The following is a 20,101-nucleotide window of genomic DNA, read 5'->3' as shown; positions in this document are numbered from 1 at the left end:
AGTAGCAAAAAGGCAGAATTTTAGAGAAAACAAGCTACTGAAGCACTTCTGAAAATGTTTACCAAGAAAGTTTTGTTTCAAAGAGATGAAGACAAAACAGAACTCCTGAGGAATGCTTCGCTAAACTATGGAGTCTATTAAATCCAGCAACAACTGGAAGGTCTTTCTTGCAAGAAGACCACGTCCACTAAGCAAGTTTCAAACACCCTTGAAAAAGATGTCCCAAAGGTGTTATTTTCAGTCTTTAATAAACCAATAATCCAAACTGTTCATATGCAAACGTGCTTTATAAGCACACAAAAAAAGTACTAGGGGTGGTGTAATACAAAGCATTTTTCAACAGGATCATAACTAATGCTACATAAGCAGAGAAAAATAAGCACTATTCTACCACCACGTTTACACTGTAATGCAACTGATTGTTGGCAAACAAAATCAAGTCATTCATCCTACAGCTCCTCTAGAAACAGGCAGCAGATACTGATGTGTAGTTTGGAGCCTTCTTCCCCCCAAACTACTGGCAAGTCTGGAATTTAAGTTCCAAGACTAGGAACAAGGATTTGCTCAGTCCTGGTTTCATCTCCCACACCATGAATGCCTCCTGCTTTAGAAAGCCAAAGCACCGTGCAGGTGGCTCAGCGATGCTAGGAACTCAGATTTCAAGCCTTGTTCTAAATTAATTCTACAACTCTGGGCAGGCAGGGCAGACGGACACTAAAGCGGAAAGAATCTTAGGATCAACACGTGTGCTACTGCAGGCAGACATTTCAGAAACTTTGGAAGCAGCACCTTAAAACTTGACCAAGCTACAATAATGAGATAGCCGTCCCAGAAGTTTGCTTCTGTGACAGAGATCAGAAATGCTGCAAGTTCTTCCAAGTACTTAACTTCCTAAGATGATATCTTACACCTTAGATGTTCATATAAGAGAAGCAAGAATAAAAATCTGGGGTTTAGGCATAAAAGTTTTACAGAATTGGGTAAGAGTTCTAGGTGGGTCCTGAGTAACAAGAAAGATCCTATGGAGTTTTGCCTTTCTTAAGTTAGTTAAGTACAATATAGGAAGCTCTGGAAAGTGGAAAGCCAGTTTTAGAAAAGCATGTGACAGCTGAAAAAGAGTTAGTTTTGATACAAAAATTACCAGATAAGAATCTGGTCTGTAATCTGGGTGTGGGCCTAGAATGTTTGTAATGTCATTCTCATGGAATAATACAATGAATAAGGTTATAAAAAAAAAGTCTAGAAAGTTCCTGCATGGATACAATGGATAAAGAAGTTAGCCCAGAGTGCTTTCTGTAGCTAAACCAGCCAGGTGTTAAAGGATGGAACAAAAGCTGCAGTAACTCAGTGCAAAGCTGCACAGTTTAATAGCAGGGACAGAAAACTTGAACTAAAATGTGAAGAACTGTGATACGACAGCTCCAGATCTGCTGCGCTGTACATTGCATACCTTACATCAGCTTAAAGTTTAAGAACAAACATCATACTGAGCATGCAGCAGGGACAAATTAAGAGACCGTTCAAAAAAGTTTTGAAAATAAGTGTAGCCTTTTATTAGCAGTATTATTTTGGCAGCGTGTGGGTCTAGCAGGGGTGGGAAATGGAGCAGTTACAAGACCCAAGTCAGGAATCTGATAAAGCAGCCTTCATCACCACCTCAGCGTGAGTCCTCCAAGCAGGTGTTGCATCATCTGCCATCTCAACAGCATACTCTGCTGTTCAACTACTGTTTGAACACGCTTCTCTGGCGGAGGTCTGTCGTTTGCCTTATGACAATTAGCAATGTAAGAGCATTAAACACCTTGTTTTGGCAACATTGCTAGGGCAAGCTGCTGCACCACGTTAATCTATGCATTCTCTGACTTCCCAAAACTCACAGGACTTTGCATATTCACTAAAAACTTTTAAGACATACTGGTAGGCAGAAAAAGCCATAACAAATACACTAGGTAAGATTGCTCCCATCCAAGTTTCAGAGTAGTCATCCCCATGGTCTGTTCAGAAAGACCTGCAGCAGCATCAGGACCAGCCCTCCTCACAACACACGAGATGGCAGGGGTTTGTTTTTCAAGAAGTTCCACATATGCACACAAGTTTGTTTGTTTGTTTCCCCAGGCAATAATATGAAACACAAAGTTTCCCAACAGAAACTAAGTGTGTGAGAGATCAGGACGTAACTGCTGCATTTAAAAAATGAGCCAGGAAGATACTGCTGCTTAGAATAAAAGCCATCAGTAACTACAGAGTTCATATTTTCTTCATGTAAATATGAACAGAACTGATTGGAACTAAAGATTTCGCTAGTCCAGATATTAAACTGCAAGTTTGGACATGTGGGCAGGTTACTGTAAAGTTAATGCTTATGTGCTAATTCACAGCTCTCTTGGCACACACTCGGTGCTCGCCCTGGACAGTAAAACAGAGCAGCTGCCTCAGTAATGTGCTGGATGTCAGAACTCTGCCTGTCTTTCCTGCTGTTTTGAAATTGGAAAGTAGGAAAAAAATGCAAACAGTCCACTGTAACAAATACAACAGGTATTAAAAAAAGCCTTTTAGGCAGATACAGGCTAAGAGGTCTCACAGTACACCTCACTAACGCAATTAAACCAACAACAGCTGCCTTAATGAATGCCTACGCAAACATGGCATTGATTTGTTAAGCCATTACTGCTATTCAAATAATAATTGCATTTATTGTTAAGAGTATTCCACATGTAGTTTATTCTTGTTCAAAATTGTGATATCCCTGGAGTCATTTGAAAATAGTTATCTGGACTGAGACCTTTGCTTGACAAAAGAGCCCACAGTCCAATGCAGTATCTGAGCAGTAATATGCTCAAACAGAATGAGACTGTTCACATTTAAAATGCTGCAGTCGAATCAGCTTAATTGGATTAAGATTTGTATGAACAAAGTGTCCACGTTTCTTATCCAGATGAGTCAGCATTTATTAGCCTAAGTCTTTGAACTGCATATATTTACTAAATCAGATAGTAAATCAGTCAAGGGAAGTTAAAATTGAGGCCATTCAAGGAAGTGCCTGCTGAACATCACCAAAACATATGATAGAGGAATATTCTGTATTGATTCAGGGGGATAGAGCCAAGCCAATACCTATCTCTCTACATGGTCTATCTGTTCACTTTATGTAATTTTAAATGCATTATTTGTCTTTGGTTGGCTTTATTATTTTTAGTAGTGTTACAGAGAAGTAAATTCTTAAACCATGTGACATATCAGATCTTGTAAAAGCACATAGCAACAGGGAGACTGCTCTTGCAACTTCACTTCTGTGTACATAAGTTTTTCTTCAACAAATCACCCTCTGTTGCTCATGGTCAACAGAAAGAAAGTCAAGGCTGCTAGAAAACTAGCAGACTAGTTTTAAAAAAAAAAAATCTTACCTGTAGCGATACTAGGTAAGATTACTTCAAGACTAGTTTTACATGGGTAGTAGAAGATACGCATCTCCAAGAGGAGAAAAAAATAAGATGCAATTAAATGCACACCGGGAAAAGCACAAAACGCTTTACCAGCAGAAGCCGGATTTGACTCAGACGGTAGAAACTTGGGCTTTGTTTAGGTAGTACAGGCTCACATGGTTAGGAACAGTTTCTCTAGACTCTTTAAACTATGGTAAGATTTAAATTTTTCAGATTAGGAAATAACAAAATTGAAATGAACCAGGAGGAAAACTGGGGAAGAAGCAGATGACTTCAGGCAACTCCATTTTGGGTAGCTGTAAAATAAGCATGATCATAGAATGAGAAGTAGTGATCAAAATGAAGTTGATCGGCACCTAACTAAAATCCAACTTTAAAAACAGAAGGTAAGGTGATCAAACAAGTTGTTTCCTTGAGAAGTTTATGCAACGCTATTAAAGGCAAGCAAGAAGACATTTCCATCTTCTGGGACATCTTTTGTCATCTTCTACGACTGCAGAAGGTGTGGAAGATCGTTAAGTTTCATGCTCACGCTGACTCTTGAGAAACTGGTTTGTACAACCAGTTCTTGCATCATTTGATGTAATCAGCTGTTCACACAAGCTTTCAGGACAGATTTTATTTTGTTTGTCCATTGGCTCCTGTATATTCTTAAATATACATATATTACACAAGAGACCATCATAGCAGTCAGTCAGTACCTCCTGAAGTACCAAATATTCTCAATTTCATACAAGATAGATTATTTCCTCGGCTTTAGTCTACAGAGGAGTTTTCCATAAGAGAGAGTCCAACCTTGTAACAGGACTCAAAGTAACTCTTTCACTGAAATTTCTCAGAAGTGCCTTTGAAAGGCTGAAGTGTCACTTGTTTAGTTCCTTCAGCACACAGTACTGCTGCTGCAAGGGTGAAGTTTGCTCAGATAGAAGTGCAACTTCTTTTTCTTTGCCTAAATTGGTCCCAAGAAATTGTGTAGCCAAAGGTTTAGACTAGTTTAGTTCTGGGTCAGATGAGTGAAGTTCTAGACTAGCCAAAGCTTTTCTAGACTGAAAACACTTGAACCATCCGAGCGAGCCATATCCTCAGGGCTGTAAATTCAGCATTCCTTAGATAAATGGCAACGTCTAAACCTGGAATAAATAACGTACCCTGCACCAGAGTCCAGAGGAAAGAGCTCCTGTAGAGTCCTAGAAGGAAGAGAAAACACTCGGCCCCAGCTCGTATCTGACAGCTAGGCAGAGTGAATCTAGACACATATATGTCTGTGTTTTACTGAATCTGAGTTTAAACAAATTTGATTTTTTTTTTTATAAATACTCTATTTCATATTACTCTAGTCCTAGAAAAATATCAGAAGACATGACCTTATCAGCAAGATTTAAACATCAAAAATGTATGTATTATCTTGAATTGAAGTGAAACATTTACTCAGAGCAGGTTACAGGATGCAATCAACTTCTTACTTCAAAATATGGCAAGTTAACAGTTTTCATTGTGGCCATTTGTTCAGCACAATATGATAGCAAAAGACCACCTAAGGACTGCAAGATAAATTAAAACTCAGTGTGGAAAAGGACTATTGAAAGTTATCTACATTTACAGTTCAATCACACATTTTTATTTAACATCAGTATACAGAGGACAACCCCAGCAAGTTATTTTGTAATGTCAAGTATTTAGTAAAGTTCTTCAGCTGTAACAGTGACAATAGAACAGCTAAAAATAAGCAGTATGAAACAAACATGATTTTCTTAAAATTATAAATATACCAACAATACTTCTTAAAGCTTAATTATTGCAACAGTTAAATTAACAATAGTTCATGTTAGAAAGGCTCTATGAAATTTATTCAAGTTGTCAAGAAATTAGATGGAAGTGTAAAAAGGAAATACATATGAATTTTACTTTTGATTTTCACTAAAGGTAGTCAATACAATTTTGTACAGTATCACCTAACATGTCAATCTTTAACAAACTCCAGTATACAGAATTCATAAAATGCAGAAAAAAATTGTTTAATTTTTACATGTAAATTGACAGTAAATTAACTGACACAAAATTTATTATTGTAACATAAGCAGGCCAGCATTTTAAATATTAATTTAGAAGCTTTATGTTGTTAAAGGGGCAGACATATACAGTCATTCCAAGTACATAACCAAATTGTAAGAGGTGATAATTCAGAACATGGGTTTTCTAAAAAGTGTTTAGTAAAAGTCATGTTATTTCCTAATCCAGACATCCTCATCATAAAGCCTTTACAGGGTTATGATCTTTCCTGGCTTTACTGGAGCCACTAGTCACACCTTCTCACACACGCACACGCGCAAACACACATACCTTGCTATAAATATCACACCAGTGTACTAGGTTTAAATTCACCCTGATAATGCGGGTATGCTATGTGCAACTTTGCTATTATGCACATTACAGAAAGCTTCAAATTTCAGCATGGTAACCTGAAGTCATATAGCTGTGTTTCAGTTTTACTATAATCATCCCTGAAGTTTATACAGATACCGTATCACGTTGAAAGAAATCTATTTGATAGTACTTAAATACCAGCAATTGAACTTCAATTGTAATGATGAAATGCTCCTTTCCATTGAGGAAGAATTAGTATGTATAGCTGCTCATCTCACTCAAATATAGTACATGAATGTTTAAGTACTTTTACTAAAACAGAAATCATACTAAAACATGATACTGTACTACAATTGTAGTTAACTAGAAAATTCAAGGATGTTATAATTTAAGTCTAAATTTTCCTGTACAATAAGTCAAATAAATAAATTCCATGTGCATTTGTTTTACAAAATGGTAACATGTTTGTCTTGCTAGGTTATACACTGCCATTTCACCTGTTCATAGCTCTGTCCAATCTTACCTTGAGCTTTCTGACAAAGGAAGCAACTAATCAGCAGCTTTCATTTAGATAAAATGGAGTCACTGTACAAGATGAAAAATTAATCCCTAAGTCAGACACAGAAATCATATACATTGTTTCTCTGACTATTAAGTTCAGAGAAAACCTACTTTGCATATGCAGGTACCACTGTACCACTTTTTTTCTTTCAATAGTGTTTCTGGTTCTGCAGTTCCTATAATTCAGTTTGAAGTAGCTATAAAGATAACACATGAAGTTTACCTTGTTTCCTTTGAGATGTTTTTCTCTGACATTTTAGGATTAATACAACAGTTGTATAATCCCATTTACGCTTTCCATTGGGGCTGGGCAAGAAGGGGAAAAGGAGACAGCTAATTGTCACCATGTTGATTAGGAAGTTCATACTCTTGTTAAGGCAACCTACTTCTCTCACTACCCTGAACCTTCTGTCTTACAAACAGGCTAACAAAATGAGAATAAAAAAATGTAAGGTATTCTAAGCCTCATTCAACTTGTTTCTTACTGAATTTTTCCATTCACTTGACCTCACTCTGATCGGGAGTTAGTACAACAGTTCTGGAAGTGTAATGTAAGGATAGTATATCCAGTGAGGAAGCTCAAGGTATGATTATGTATACACTCGAAGTAATAATTTGTAAAGTTTGTAAACAAACTGGCAGGACACTGTAAGCACAGTACAGCCTATCAACTATCACAAGGATCTTGGCTGAAGAGACATTTCTGGATTTTTTCCACTAAGGGCAGCACCAGTCCAACCAGAAAAATTCAGAGACCTTGTCATGCATTGTCCAATTATCCGGCATGTCTTTTGATGGCTATTAAAAATGAGGGAAAAGTAGCACTGGCTCAATAGAAATTACATTAAACACTGCAAATCTGCTTCAGTTTTCCATCCAATTCTTTCTTTAGGCTGGCAGTGCCGTGAATTTAATGAAGGCCTTTTGAGGCAGTGATGGAAGAAGCAGCAAGATTTAGAGGCTTTCACTCTAGAGTTGGCAGACAAAAAAGTGACGGAGTTTTTAAGATCACTTGGGGACCCAATATTTCAAAAGGAAGACTAGAAATAGCAGCTTTAAACCCTAGAGCAATGGGATGGCCTAGGATGTAACAGTTGGCAAAACGGAAATGCATGGTATATAACCCAGTAAGAAAGACATTACCATGAGTGTTTTATACTTTGACAATTCTCATTAAATAAAGTTAAGTGCTTTCCTATAAACAAAAAGAATGCTCATAACGTCCTTCTGGCACAAATATTTTCCTATCAAACCCCTGTAAACATGCCATCAAAATTTAGTTTTTACCAGCAGAGTGAGCTCACTAGAAATGCAAGTGATATCAGAAAAACAAATTCATTTGAAAATTTCTAAGTAAATACTTCCTAAACAATATGGCATTTACATCAGTGTGCAATATATTAATTTTGAAAGTGATAACTTTAGCATGAAAGTTACTTACCTGTCATTAAAGTTTTCCATATTGGCCAATACATAAATCCTGATTTTTGGTACTGCATACTTTATCTCTGAAATATTTGAAATGTCATATTCCAAATCAAAGTCAATACACCAAAAAAAGTGTTTAAGTTATAACCAGTCTAACAAAACCCACCTCAGCCACTGAAAATAAATTTAACAGTGTTGCATTTAGTAGTACACAGAGGAGTTTTAAAGCAAAAAGAAAATATAGGTCACAATAGAAATCTGAGGCACTGCTGTACATGTATAAAGTTAATTTTTAAGACTTATGAATTGCACTGAGTCACAGAAGTGATAACTGCTTTAGTATTTTCATTCAGGACAAACATTAAGTAGTTAAGTTTGGGTTGTTTTTTCCTTTTTTTTTTTTTTTTTAAATTAATGCTGGAGCTGTAGTCCTTAGGCAAAAACTATGTTTTTTTTCTAGGTATTACCTTCTACCCTCCTCCCCAGAAAAGGGTTTACAATTTTTTATTTAGCTTTAGATTCAACCTTTAAAAATGCATCAAAATGCAGAGTAGACATAGCTCTGAGTAAGTAAGTTGTGTCAAGTTTGAGAACATCAAAGAAACTTACATTATACAAACTTTTAAGAAAAAAATCTTGACTTTTACTTAGCTTTATAGCAATGAAGATGTGGTATTTAAATATTTACAGTACCTCCACTTCAAAAGTGAGATTTATGAACCAAATAGTTAAAATGTAACAAACATCAGATGTTCATTTATGCTGCCTACTGTGGCAATACTCAGATATTACCAGATTTTTTTTTTCCTTGAAATGATAGTCTACATGCCACAAAAACTTCAGAAGTTTTCACAAAAGTAATGGTCCTTTTTGGTGGATCAAATCCGGTAATGCTTTCATAGCAGTATTCCTTTAAAACGTTGCAGGCAAACAAAGCTATTGTAGCACAAAGTACTTTTTAACAAAATAATCACCACTTTTAGCTTCATTCAAAATTTAGCTTGCTATACATTGAACAGAAGAAAAAAGTTTCATCTGTGTTTAAGTGCATTAACAACAAAAGTTAAAACTAATAATATATTTTAATGAAGGTTCAACTGATAGAACAGGTGCTATCAAAAAGCACAAGCTTGTCAATGATCAAATTTGACTAACAAAACTGACAGTGACATAAAACTGAAGCTGCTTAGAGAAAGCTTGCACAATTTTCCCTAGCTTGACAAAGAATACATAAGTCAAGACCCGGCTAAAATTAGAGTTCCTTGATAGTACTGATTCACAACTTCAAGAGCATAAACTACAGTCAGTAAAGGTCTCACAAATCTGCTCATAAAATGGCTGACACTTTAATAAGAAGTGGTTTTACATTAATGGCAGACCACCACAGGAAAGTATGGAGGAATAAAACACTTTGGTTTAAATTTTTCAGAGGCTCACATTTCTCGTTAGACTTAGAAGCAGCAGCTTTTATAAGCTACTTTTATTGGGAGTGCAGTATTTTGTAGAAAACATTTGAAAGATTATAATTATTTTAGTGATTGACATGTTTTTACTTCCATTTTTACATAAATAGCTTTCACCATATCGTGGTTATGCTTAAGTATAAGAACACTGATCAATAGTTTAGATGCACAGTATTTATTTCTTCTGCTGGAAGGCAACTATACTTAATTGTATCCAAGACACTTCAAATCATTCAGAAATATGGCATGCAGTATCCAAAAGTATGGCTCTGAGGATTTTTTTTTTTACATTAAGCATAAAGAAATTTTATATTCAACATTCATTTATATCTCAAGAAAACTACCTATTCAGAGTTCTAGTTCTTTGATGCAGCATTAAGGATTAAAACTTACCACTTTACCAGGCCTTGCCCATGTGCAAATAAATCCCTCCTGACAAGCAGTGACTATACAGTCTTCAAGAAAAATTAACACAGTCAGTCTTTCATGTGCTATCTTTTTACAGATAAGAGGCTCTAACAAGGGAACATCTTCCATTCTGGGACAGAGAGGTGTTCCCAAAGTTTTAGCTGGGTCCGTTTTGGTTTTAGTAACTAGGTTCAGTTTGTCACTGCTCTTGCTAGATATATGTCCCATGCTATGATTTCTCTTGTGATCTTTTTCATGGTGTCTTTCCTTCCGATCATGTAGCGATAAGGTTGCAAATTTACTAACACCAGAAGCAATGGCACCATCCATGACACTGCTTTTACTGCCAGCATTTGAGACTGCAGAATGTGGAAGGCTGTTTGACCGTGGAAGAGGAGGGGGTACAGAGTTTCCAGGTGTTGTGATACTGTTTCCATTACTTCCTGGGTTAGTTCCACCACTTCCAGCGGGTGGACTTGTGGCATTCATGACATTTGTATGTGTCCTTGCTCTTGAGAGAGGTTGGTGGGGGAAGAGGATATCTTCTGTAAGATCCCATAAACAGAGCTGCGTATCCTGGCCTACCGAACCAAATCTATACGTAACACTTACTGGACGACTGTCTGTAGAGTTCCTTTTGGATAGCCTAGATTGTGTACTATTTGCTCGATCTCTGCCAAAATGAAGGTCTTGGAAATCCTCATCACTGCCGCTAAATTCCATCGGGTCACTCTCTTCTACGCTAGTGGTATACGGATCAAATGCAACGACACTGACCCACGATTTATGTCCATGGCCTCTCGCTATTACTCGACAGTCCACAAAAGACCAAACTGTTACCAAGTCATCCTCTCCACCTGTCACTATGTATTTCCCATCAGGACTCCAACACACACACAGCAGTCCTCCAAAGTAGCTTTTCATTGTACCATGCAATTCCACCGAATCAAAGTTAAACACACGAAGAAAACCATCCTGGCTCACACAGGCCAAGAATTTCCCATCTGGGGAAAAGGCAAATTCATTCAGGGCACCCTCACCTACTGTCCATTTAAGCAGAGGGTTTCTTGTGGATTTACTCTTGCAAGTGTGAACTGCAAAACTTTCTCCTTGTTTAAGTAGCTGGTAGTGCGGGGCTGTGGTACCACAAGTGTGCTCCACGTTATATAAGTACATATTGCCACTGGAATGAGCTACTAGGAAAAGGCTTTCCGAACCTGGTACCCATTTTACACAGGTTACTCTGGACTTGTCTATTAGTCTCTGTGAAAAACAAAGAAGATACACATCAGAAAGTCTGAAAATTAAAGTTTTAATGATTAACTGTAAATCTGAGCTTTTGGGGGAGGAGGGGAACAAAGCTTAAGCAAAGCGAATTCAACTTTCTGGAAAGGAGCTACGTTACTGTATTCGCAAACAATCTCATAAGGCAGTTAACAGGAAATTATATTCAGAGAAAGTGCTATCAAAGGTTATTATGGTCCAGTCACATTCTGAAGAACATGCTTTGATCAAGCCAATCTGTTGCTATGAATCTCAACATAATGTTCTTAAGTTTATAGTCTGATGAGGACGTTAAAGAAGAGTATGAAAAAAATAATCAAGAAACTAAAAACCGAGCTAAAGGGAAAAAGGCTGTTACTCATCTGTATGACAAGTTATAAATCAGCAACAATTAAATTTAAACTGTTTTTATCTGAAATTGCTATAAAAATCAGCATCTGAAAAAAAGACAGGTTTTAGGAACCTTTATCAGCTCACTGATTCAGACAGCAAACGCTACACTGTGCCCCTGTTACCATGTGGTTGGACAGTTAGTAGATAAATACATGTAAATCAGGAAATTTGGAAGGCACCACATCCTCTTCACCTTGGAAACCCCACCCTGCAATTACTTTTCATTCATTACCCAAGAACCTGCCTATACTCTCAGTTTACCATCTGATTAAAAAGTTTCCTTTAAAGAAAAACAATTTAATGGAGTCCATCATTACCAGACAATGAACACACATTAAACAAACATCCCTAGTTAAAATGTCTTCAGTGCTATAAAAACTGAGAATAAAGAGATAAAGTCCGTAAACTCAAGGGGTCAGCTGTTGTTCTGGTGGATTTCTAAGTCTACCTACTCAGCCATGGCATCACTCAACTGCAACTTAGAGACAAAAAATTCTTTAGATGCAAATTCAAGATTTGTATTTGGCACAGATTGATTATAGGCTGAAAGTAGAGCTGAGCTATACAAAAGGCAAGAATGCAAATACAGCGAGCCTCAAGAAATACCAGAGCAAGTTACAGAAGCACATAGAAAAAAGCAAAGAAAAAATGTTTTGCTATGCTGTTTTTCACAAAGAAAAAAATAGCTGATGGATAACACTGACTTATCCATTCTGGGCCTGTAACTATCAAAAGCAGCACCTGGTCATTTTGTGTTATACTCTTGAACGTATTTTTGCTGCTGTGAAATTCAGTATAAGGACCAGGAAGCCTCTCTTGTGTAACTTCTTATTTTCTGTTTGAGAGCTGAGAAGAGTAACTTTATCTGTGAATTTTTCCTCTAACAAGGTAGCTTTACAAATAGCATCTTAGCTTCAGAAAGTTACTTCGTACATACCAAGAGAAAAATATAGAGGTCAGACTACCTTGCTTTCTAGAGGCAATAGTCTTGTTACGAAGCTACCAGTAATACAGCACGAAGTGAGATTTCTTGCTCTACTGTAGTAGAGCAGCTCAACCTGACAAACAACATATTCACAAGAGCAGTAACTCAACTTTTATACAAGAAATCACAAGAAACCTCTGCCTTTCAAGTCCCTATTCTCTTCTACATCAATAGAGTTTAAAAAAGTAACAAGTTAAAATGCAATAGCCTTAATTTAGTCAACCTTCAACACAACCGGTGCCATAAGATTAAGCCATTTCATGTATCACATACAATTAACTGCTATCCTTATTGCTTTATCACAGGTGATAGTCAAAACAGAGCTTTGGGCTACCTAAATCACACAATTACTAACAGGACAAGTGGTGAACCCTACCATCTCTATTATTCTAGCACCAGTGCTAAATCTGTCAAAAGACGTAAACACTTATTTAGCCCACCTTCTGCTTATGGTGTGTTTATTCTCAAATACTATCTAAAATCTAAATAGCCAAAAAACAACAGGCACCATTTTCTTGAAGCAAAAGTACCAATTCAAACATCAGTAATTACTAATGTTTCTCTGATATAGGCTTTAGATACAAGCTAGAATTTCTATATTTTACTCTAAACATGCCCAGAGTAAACTTCACTATTGTAACTGACAGGCCAAAAACACTGAAGTTTTAGATTTGGTTATAACTGCAAATAAGATCTATGCAGGAAACAGGGATTTGTCTTTTAACTTTACCCTACATGTGGGTAGGTTCTGGTAACACTAAGCAAACCCCTATGCTAGCTTTGTAGAAAAGATCATCTCATTTCATTTCCACCAAACAGGAAGATGCATCTCCATCGCAGTGAAGCAACACTGGTGGCAACAGAGAAAAGACAGTATTTTGTAATGTCAGGTCACCTCAGTGCTTCCATCACTTGGGGAATACCACAACAACTGTTCTGCCTGCAATGCAGCTTTACACTGTAGAAGCTACACAGTAAATATCGAGACATGTAAATAGGCATCGGATCTTTGTGTGAAGTATTTTAGCACAAGTTTTTCTCAAGGCAACTACAGGTCAGCTACCGGAGTGGGAACTGCTCTGTGGTAGGAAGTACTAGCTATTCATAGTTTCTCGCTGCCGTTTTTAATGCTTATGCTACTACCATATAAGATTAAATCTTGTTTACATGAGTAACTTGTCACATCTGGATTAGCACTCCCAGTGGTGAAGCTGCACCAATGCCAAAGTTTTGTTTTCTGGGAGTTTTTTTGTTCTTGTTTTTCAATGGATGATGCTAGAAGGAAAATTTTAACTACATATACAGTGGTTTCTACCAAAAAGAGTATTCCATGCAACATTAGGAGGCTCTCCAGCACTGTTTCCCATTCAACACAAGCAGGGAGACAGAACAGGTGGGAAAAGGCTAGGAACAAAGAACGCCCCTCTTCTGATCTGGTTGTAGCTACTTTTAGAAAGCTGAGGAGGAGTCAGTTCTAATTATAAAACATCCCCATTGAGAACAATACTTCCATCTTCTTTGCACAAAGACAGAGGAAGAAAACACATGTCCCTGAGGTGGGAAAGATATGCTTGCGTAGTTTGAAAGCTGAGCAAGGCTTAACTTCATCTGCGAAGCTCTTATCCAGATCTGAAGTCTTAAAAAAAAAAAAACACCTGCAAAGCTCTTTGTTACCTCATTATTTACCTGCAGTTGGATTAAAAACACAAAAAGCAGCAAAAACAAACAAAAAACCAAGCCAAGTACCTCTGGCTTATCCTCTGCAGAAAATGCTGTCAAAGTTTTATCAGTTACCAGATCTCTTCCACTGTTAATATCCAAACACTTACCTTTCTAAGAATACCAGTATTACCAGATAATCAGAGCCAGTGGTTTTGTAACTTGGCATAAGTCCCCCCCTAGTACTCCCTCTATTTTTTTCCTATTGCATAGATAGAGAATTCTTTTTGGGAATATCACATGGCCAAGACTTTGTGAGCCTTCAGCTTTTCCTATGCAGCATTCAGCTCAATATCCTAGTCTTCCCTGAAAAAGCTTTTAGGAATCCTTGATACGGACAGTTTCTGCTGTAACATCCCGACCATAAAAAACGGTATTTTTACTTTAATTATTATTTAATATTTTGACTGTAATATATTAAATAGGGGCTCAAATGTTTTCTTCCCCGTTTGGAACCAGAAGCCTTCAAAACAATTGACTGCAGAGAACATGCAGCAGCATTTTCATTTGTACATGTTTTTCCTATCTGTTAGCTGTTGTTAGTTCTAGTTGCAGTACTATCCAAACTAAGAAGTCCTAATTTTTTTTCTTTTGCCTTAAACCCCAAAAGCTTCCTCATGAATAAAGTTTTTGTGTAAGTATTCTAAACCAATGAACCAGCTGAAAAACAAAAGGTAGTGACTGAACGATGAGCTGTACAGGCAAACAAAGCCATCTACAGAACTTTGAGGATTTTTAGTACCAGAAATACATTGCATGCAACAATGTTAAGATTTCTACTTACTTCCTCATTAAATAATTTGCTAGTTTCTTTTTTAATAGGGTCTATAAGTTGGACCTGGCCTGCTGAGAAGCCCACTAGAAGAGAAACACTTTCTGCTGTGGCTGTTAAGTGATTGAAGTCATGGCATGTAGGTTGTGTTCCTTTGTATATCCTTTTGTCTATTGGTTTACTCAAGTCCGCAGCCTGCAAAAAAGAGCAAACAGAATTTGAAAAGTTTATCACAATGTATACGCATACAAGTTTAGTTTGCAAATGAGCTTATACTAAGCAACGATTTATGCAGTCACAAAACCATACTTTAAAATACAGCTCTGTATTTATTGAAGACCTCAAAAGATGCCTTCGAAAGGCTTATCTTTGAATATAACGCCACACTTCCACATTTTTCAGTTTTGTTAAATGCTACACCTTTGCAACTACATCATGTGACAAACCAGTGATGACTGTTCAGTAACACAAAGGCTCCAGTGAGTCCTCAAGATCAACCTGTCTCCTGGGTTCTCCTGCAAGAAGCAGCATCCCATCACATTGAGACAAGACATCTTCCATTTCCCTAGCAGCAGTTTTCTCAAAATGAAGTACGACTTAGTTTTGGCAGTGGACTAAAAATAGAGTATCTTGGTCCTTGTACTGTAAATGTATCATTTTATAACAGGCAAAAATGTGATACTATTATCAATATTAAAAAATGATCAACTAGATTCAAGGAGAGAGATTTCTAGGAACACTGACTCAGAATGTTGATACTATACTTATAAAATACTTTTAAAGCGATTAGGTTACAAAATAATTGTTCTTCTGACATTGATTTATTAAATGTGAAAATACTTTGCACCATCTATAATCAAGGATGATTTCTATGGATCAATATATCATCTGAATTTACTGAACAATCCAAATACAGCTTAGACAAAGTAAGTGCTAGCAAAACAGAAGAACTTTAATATAAGCAACTGAAGATCTGGCACTTAAGTGTCAGAAGAATCAAAAAAAACAGAAAAGCAATTTAAAACGCTCTCTCAGTTGTGTAACCCATGTTTATCCCCATATCACTTCTGAACAGACACCCTAATCTATCATCATCCAGAGATTATAACCCACACATTTAATATGCGTGATCATACATCAGGTTCAACCTTTCTTTTTAACTCCCTATTTACTAGGTTCAGAGTCTGTAATTAGAAAGCTGCAGTTACTCAATAATATTACAGACTCGAGATGCAGCTGTGATTTGGGACTTGGATTCTAATTTTGATATATACTTTTACAGTATTTTTAGTCAAGGGAAATCAGGACAGCGATATAGGAAATAAAACTTGTTTGAGGAAGTGGACACGCTCCATATAAAAGAAAATTGCTCCAATGTATTAAACCTGAGTACAACATTTGAAGAGCAGCAGATCCATAGCATGCATGGAGCTATACTGTGGGAAACCAGACCTGCCTGTAAGTAGAGCAAAACCGTAACTAGCTATACAGTGATTCGCATCAGGTGAGCCATTTCCAAGGCAAATTTAACTATGGGATACACGTGATAAGCGTATGTATATGCAGCAGTATTAAAGTTACACTTCTGCTTTGCAGCATATATTATAAACCAGTTTAGTCAGGTGTATGGCCTTCTGGTTGAAGGCTCCAAAAGGAGACAATGTATTCCAAATTCTGAAGTCAGCATATTAAAAAGTTATTCTCCAGAGCCCAGAGAACCATTATAAGCTAAAAAAGAATATTAGCAATACCTCTTCAAGGAGAACTTAAATAGAATGCTAGCTCTACTGGGATCATAGGATAAGGCACACGTCTACCAAGGAGCATCCACAGACACATGTAAATATGTAACTTGAAGCTGGAAGGATCAAATCCTAGAGGCCATGTGGTTGGATCTCCTATATCGTGCAAGATTCCCTTGTCCTAAAATAATACAAAATACGTGGAATCAAGAGGTAACTCCCTAAATGGAGAAAATGTGTCTAATGGAAGACTGTTTTACAGTAACATATAGATACATCCCTCCGTACCTCAAATAAATGCTCTCTCATCTCACCTATGAGACAAGATATGGCCTCTAGACAAGAGTTTCAGCAGAACCAAGTGCCTCAGAAAGGAGATCCCTTTCAAAATAAACAGAGCTCAGCCTGAATCACGCTGAGGGATCAGAGAATGGTTGACTCTTCCAGCAGTGGAAAACATGAGTATTCCCAGGGTCGTCGTCTTTTGAATCCCTACTATTCTTTTAAGTGGCACAGAATCGAGAGGTAGCTATTTTCAGATTGAAATTACACTTTGCTCTTTTGTCTGGTCAAGATGGGTTATTTAGTTTTGTTTCAACGTTCACTATATTTTTGGTAGTCTGAAAAACTTGCTGTGGCTGAAGTCTTCTGAAATTGTGTGATAACAGATCTAGCAAGACGTGAAATTCTGATAAATGAAAGCTAGGCACAAGATTTCCCTGTGCTTGTTCTAGCTGCTCTCAGGGAACCAGATGGCATGGACAATCTGTCTGAACTTCAATGGAGTATAAGTAAACTAATTCAATTACCAGAATTACCAGAAGCTAGACTTCTACTGAGAGGGATGCTCTGCCTTTTATTTACATGCAGCTAGTGTTTTCAGTTGTGATTACAATATAGTTGTCTCATGGAGATAAGTCAGAACTACAAGCACAAAAACACTTTTTTGGTCTTGTTCTCACTTCACTGAAAGACAGGATAGAATCAATGATCATAAGAACCAAAAGCCATTTTCTCTATTTCTGCACATTTGAAAGTTGCTATTGGATTTTTGATAAGAACAAGAAAAGCCCTTACTCATAAAATTCAATAGGGCCCGTGACTCAGCATTTCATTAGCATACCATTAAGGCCATTTGCTGTAGCTGTACTGTGAAGGATCTGATTCTCAGAAAAGAGATTTTCCATGAGATCCTAGGATCTGACGCTATTTACTCAACAAGGTGATGTGAACTGCCACTCTCAGAAGAATGCTGATGTACTTCAGAAGAGAACTGAAAGATGTTGGGATTAAGTGTTACTGAACGCGGCAGCTACAAGCACGGGATAAGGCACCCTTGGCTACGCTTGAGCTGCTAGCAAGTTATTTGCATGTTTTTTGTCCCAGTTCTTTTAAATTTTTCTTCTGAAAAAAATACTTAACAGTATTCCAGCCTGTCCACTTTGAGGAACTTATTCCATGATGGATGATTCATGATGACAGCAACACTGTAATTAGAACTTATGTTTAGTCTTGACTGAAACAGGTTGGAGCACCTAATGCAAGGTTAAGAACCAATACTCCCTTTGAATGAAATCACTATGCAAGCCATCAAAGTACATCTTCACTAATCAAGCCTCTGTAATAGCACTTTGGCCAACCAATACCTGCACTGGAAGCCTCTCTTTTTCAACATGCACTGGTATTTCAAGTACCCCTTGGGCAAAAGAACACGGAATAAGGGGTATTTCACATGAATTTCACTCAACAGCTGTCTGAAGTGATGCAGCTGAACAAAATTGGTGTACCTGGTGCACCAACAGCTTGAGTCCTGTCCTTGAACAGATTCAAAGTCTCAAATCTTACACTTACAAGCAGAAGAAAAATTGACTAACATAGCCATTCAGTTCTTTGTGATGAATTTCTTCTCTATTTCTTCTCTAGAATATATTTCTTCTCTAGAAGAAATAGAATGAATTTATTCTCTATTTCTTCTCTAGAAATAAAACATGAATCACATAGTGGTTCTGGGGACTTTCCAGTCCTATTTAGTCACATCATGCTATTTTAGCAGCAGTGTTACCCTCACTCCACTGGGGTAGGGAGAAGGAAGGACAAAAAAGTTACAATAAAGGTGTGTGCATACGTGTATATAATTTGCCCATTCACCCTGACTCAAGATTTGAGTAGGAAGGTGGTCAAGTGGAACATCTTAACCACAGCTTTAGATACCTAAATACCAGGAACAGAAAGAAAAAAAAATCAGTTACTTCAACAAGCAAGTGTTGAAGATTTCATATTCTGACATTTGAAATGTCTTATTAGGATGGACATCAACAACCTTGGTTCCATATCCTTATGCAATTCTAAGGTCAAAGCCAGATTAATTTCTGTCCAAGATTTATTCTTTTGATGTACTATTGATCTAAGACTCAGCTTTCATACTACAATTTCACAAATAGTGAATCATATTATTTCAACTCAGCATTTAATCATGCTCCTTGACAGATGCGAGTTCTTCCTCTTTTTCTTTTCCTAACTTACATCTGCAGCTTTCTGCAAATTTTAGTTATTGAAATCTATAATAGATGCTACATTTCCTGCCAAGCTAAACAAACATCTCCCAGATCAGAAAGGGAAGGCGTTATTTATTAATTTCTCTCAGATAATTTCAGCAGTAGCCATTAAAATGTTTCCTTTTGAGACTTGACAGTATTTAATATCAAATTTGCCAGGCTGGCTTTCAGTTGGTCATATAAGTGAGTTTGAGACAGAATATTAGGTCTTTAAGCCTGGAAGTAAGAGCAAACATTTAATAAAAAATTCACTTCCAAAAATCCTCTTAAGAGAATCCCCCCAGTACAAAGAATTAACTGATCTTGAACTGCAGATTACGGGTTGGCTATGTATGCACAGCTACAGCACCAACACAAGATGACAAAGTAATAAGATACACCTTTGAAAACATTTTTTCCAGCATTTCTAGAGCTTGGAATTCACAACACTACTTGCAGCTTTTATCTCTTCGACACCTTGCTGATTAGGGATTTAATGCTCCCTGCTCCATAACCATAATAATTGGAGAAAACGGTGCTTGTTACAATGCTATACAAGCAACTACAGAAATCAACTCTTACAATTGTTACTAAGTGGACTTTGTTGAATTTCACAGATGCTCTTTAAATTCCTAACTGAAAAATAAGCTTTGCTGCAGCACTGTGCCTTACAGGATCCCCTGTAGCATATCCTTCCCCCGTGCACGTGCTGCTCTTTTTCTCCTTCCTACGGGGCCGAAGGATGGCAAACGCCGTGCAACGCAGAAACCCGTGGCAGGAAGGTGCTGTTATTTCAGGCACTTGTGTAGAGTTTTCTGGGGAACTCTGCCCGGTGCCTCTGTACACAAGGGTTTCTGCCAAAAATACTACCTTCGGGACTTCACGCTGGAAATCCCTCTAATTCCCTCAGTATCAAGGGAATAGATTTCTGGAATATTTCTGTAGAGCCCAGCACTGTTAATACCAACAACAGAATCATTTGTAGTTACCTCACCCTTGCTTTGA

The 20,101-nt window shown here is 37.3% G+C and overlaps 1 protein-coding gene across 7 annotated transcripts in view; it reads right to left on the bottom strand.

Moving 5' to 3' along the window:
* The window catches only part of WDR20 (WD repeat domain 20), a 45,144-nt gene that overhangs the window by 2,486 nt on the left and 22,557 nt on the right, over positions 1–20,101 (bottom strand). For 2 of the 7 annotated variants that reach the window (XR_014585605.1, XR_014585606.1), the window contains exons 2-4: positions 14,833–15,015; positions 9,653–10,930; positions 7,810–7,876 (exon numbers count right to left, since the gene is read on the bottom strand). Coding sequence is in view for 3 of the 7 variants with exons in the window: in XM_083840174.1 (XP_083696300.1) it covers positions 7,871–7,876; positions 9,653–10,930; positions 14,833–15,015 (1,467 nt within the window). In the remaining 4 variants the exon portion in view is untranslated. Of the gene's footprint in view, positions 1–5,262; positions 10,931–14,832; positions 15,016–20,101 lie in introns of those variants that run through there. The other 5 variants (XR_014585603.1, XR_014585604.1, XM_083840174.1 and 2 more) reach the window with 4 other exon arrangements.

Source organism: Anser anser (genome assembly GCF_964211835.1).
Source record: "Anser anser genome assembly, chromosome: 5".
Classification (NCBI taxonomy): Eukaryota; Metazoa; Chordata; class Aves; order Anseriformes; family Anatidae; genus Anser; species Anser anser.
Note: the sequence above shows the minus strand (reverse complement) of the source record. Positions and strands in the feature narration are given on the sequence as shown.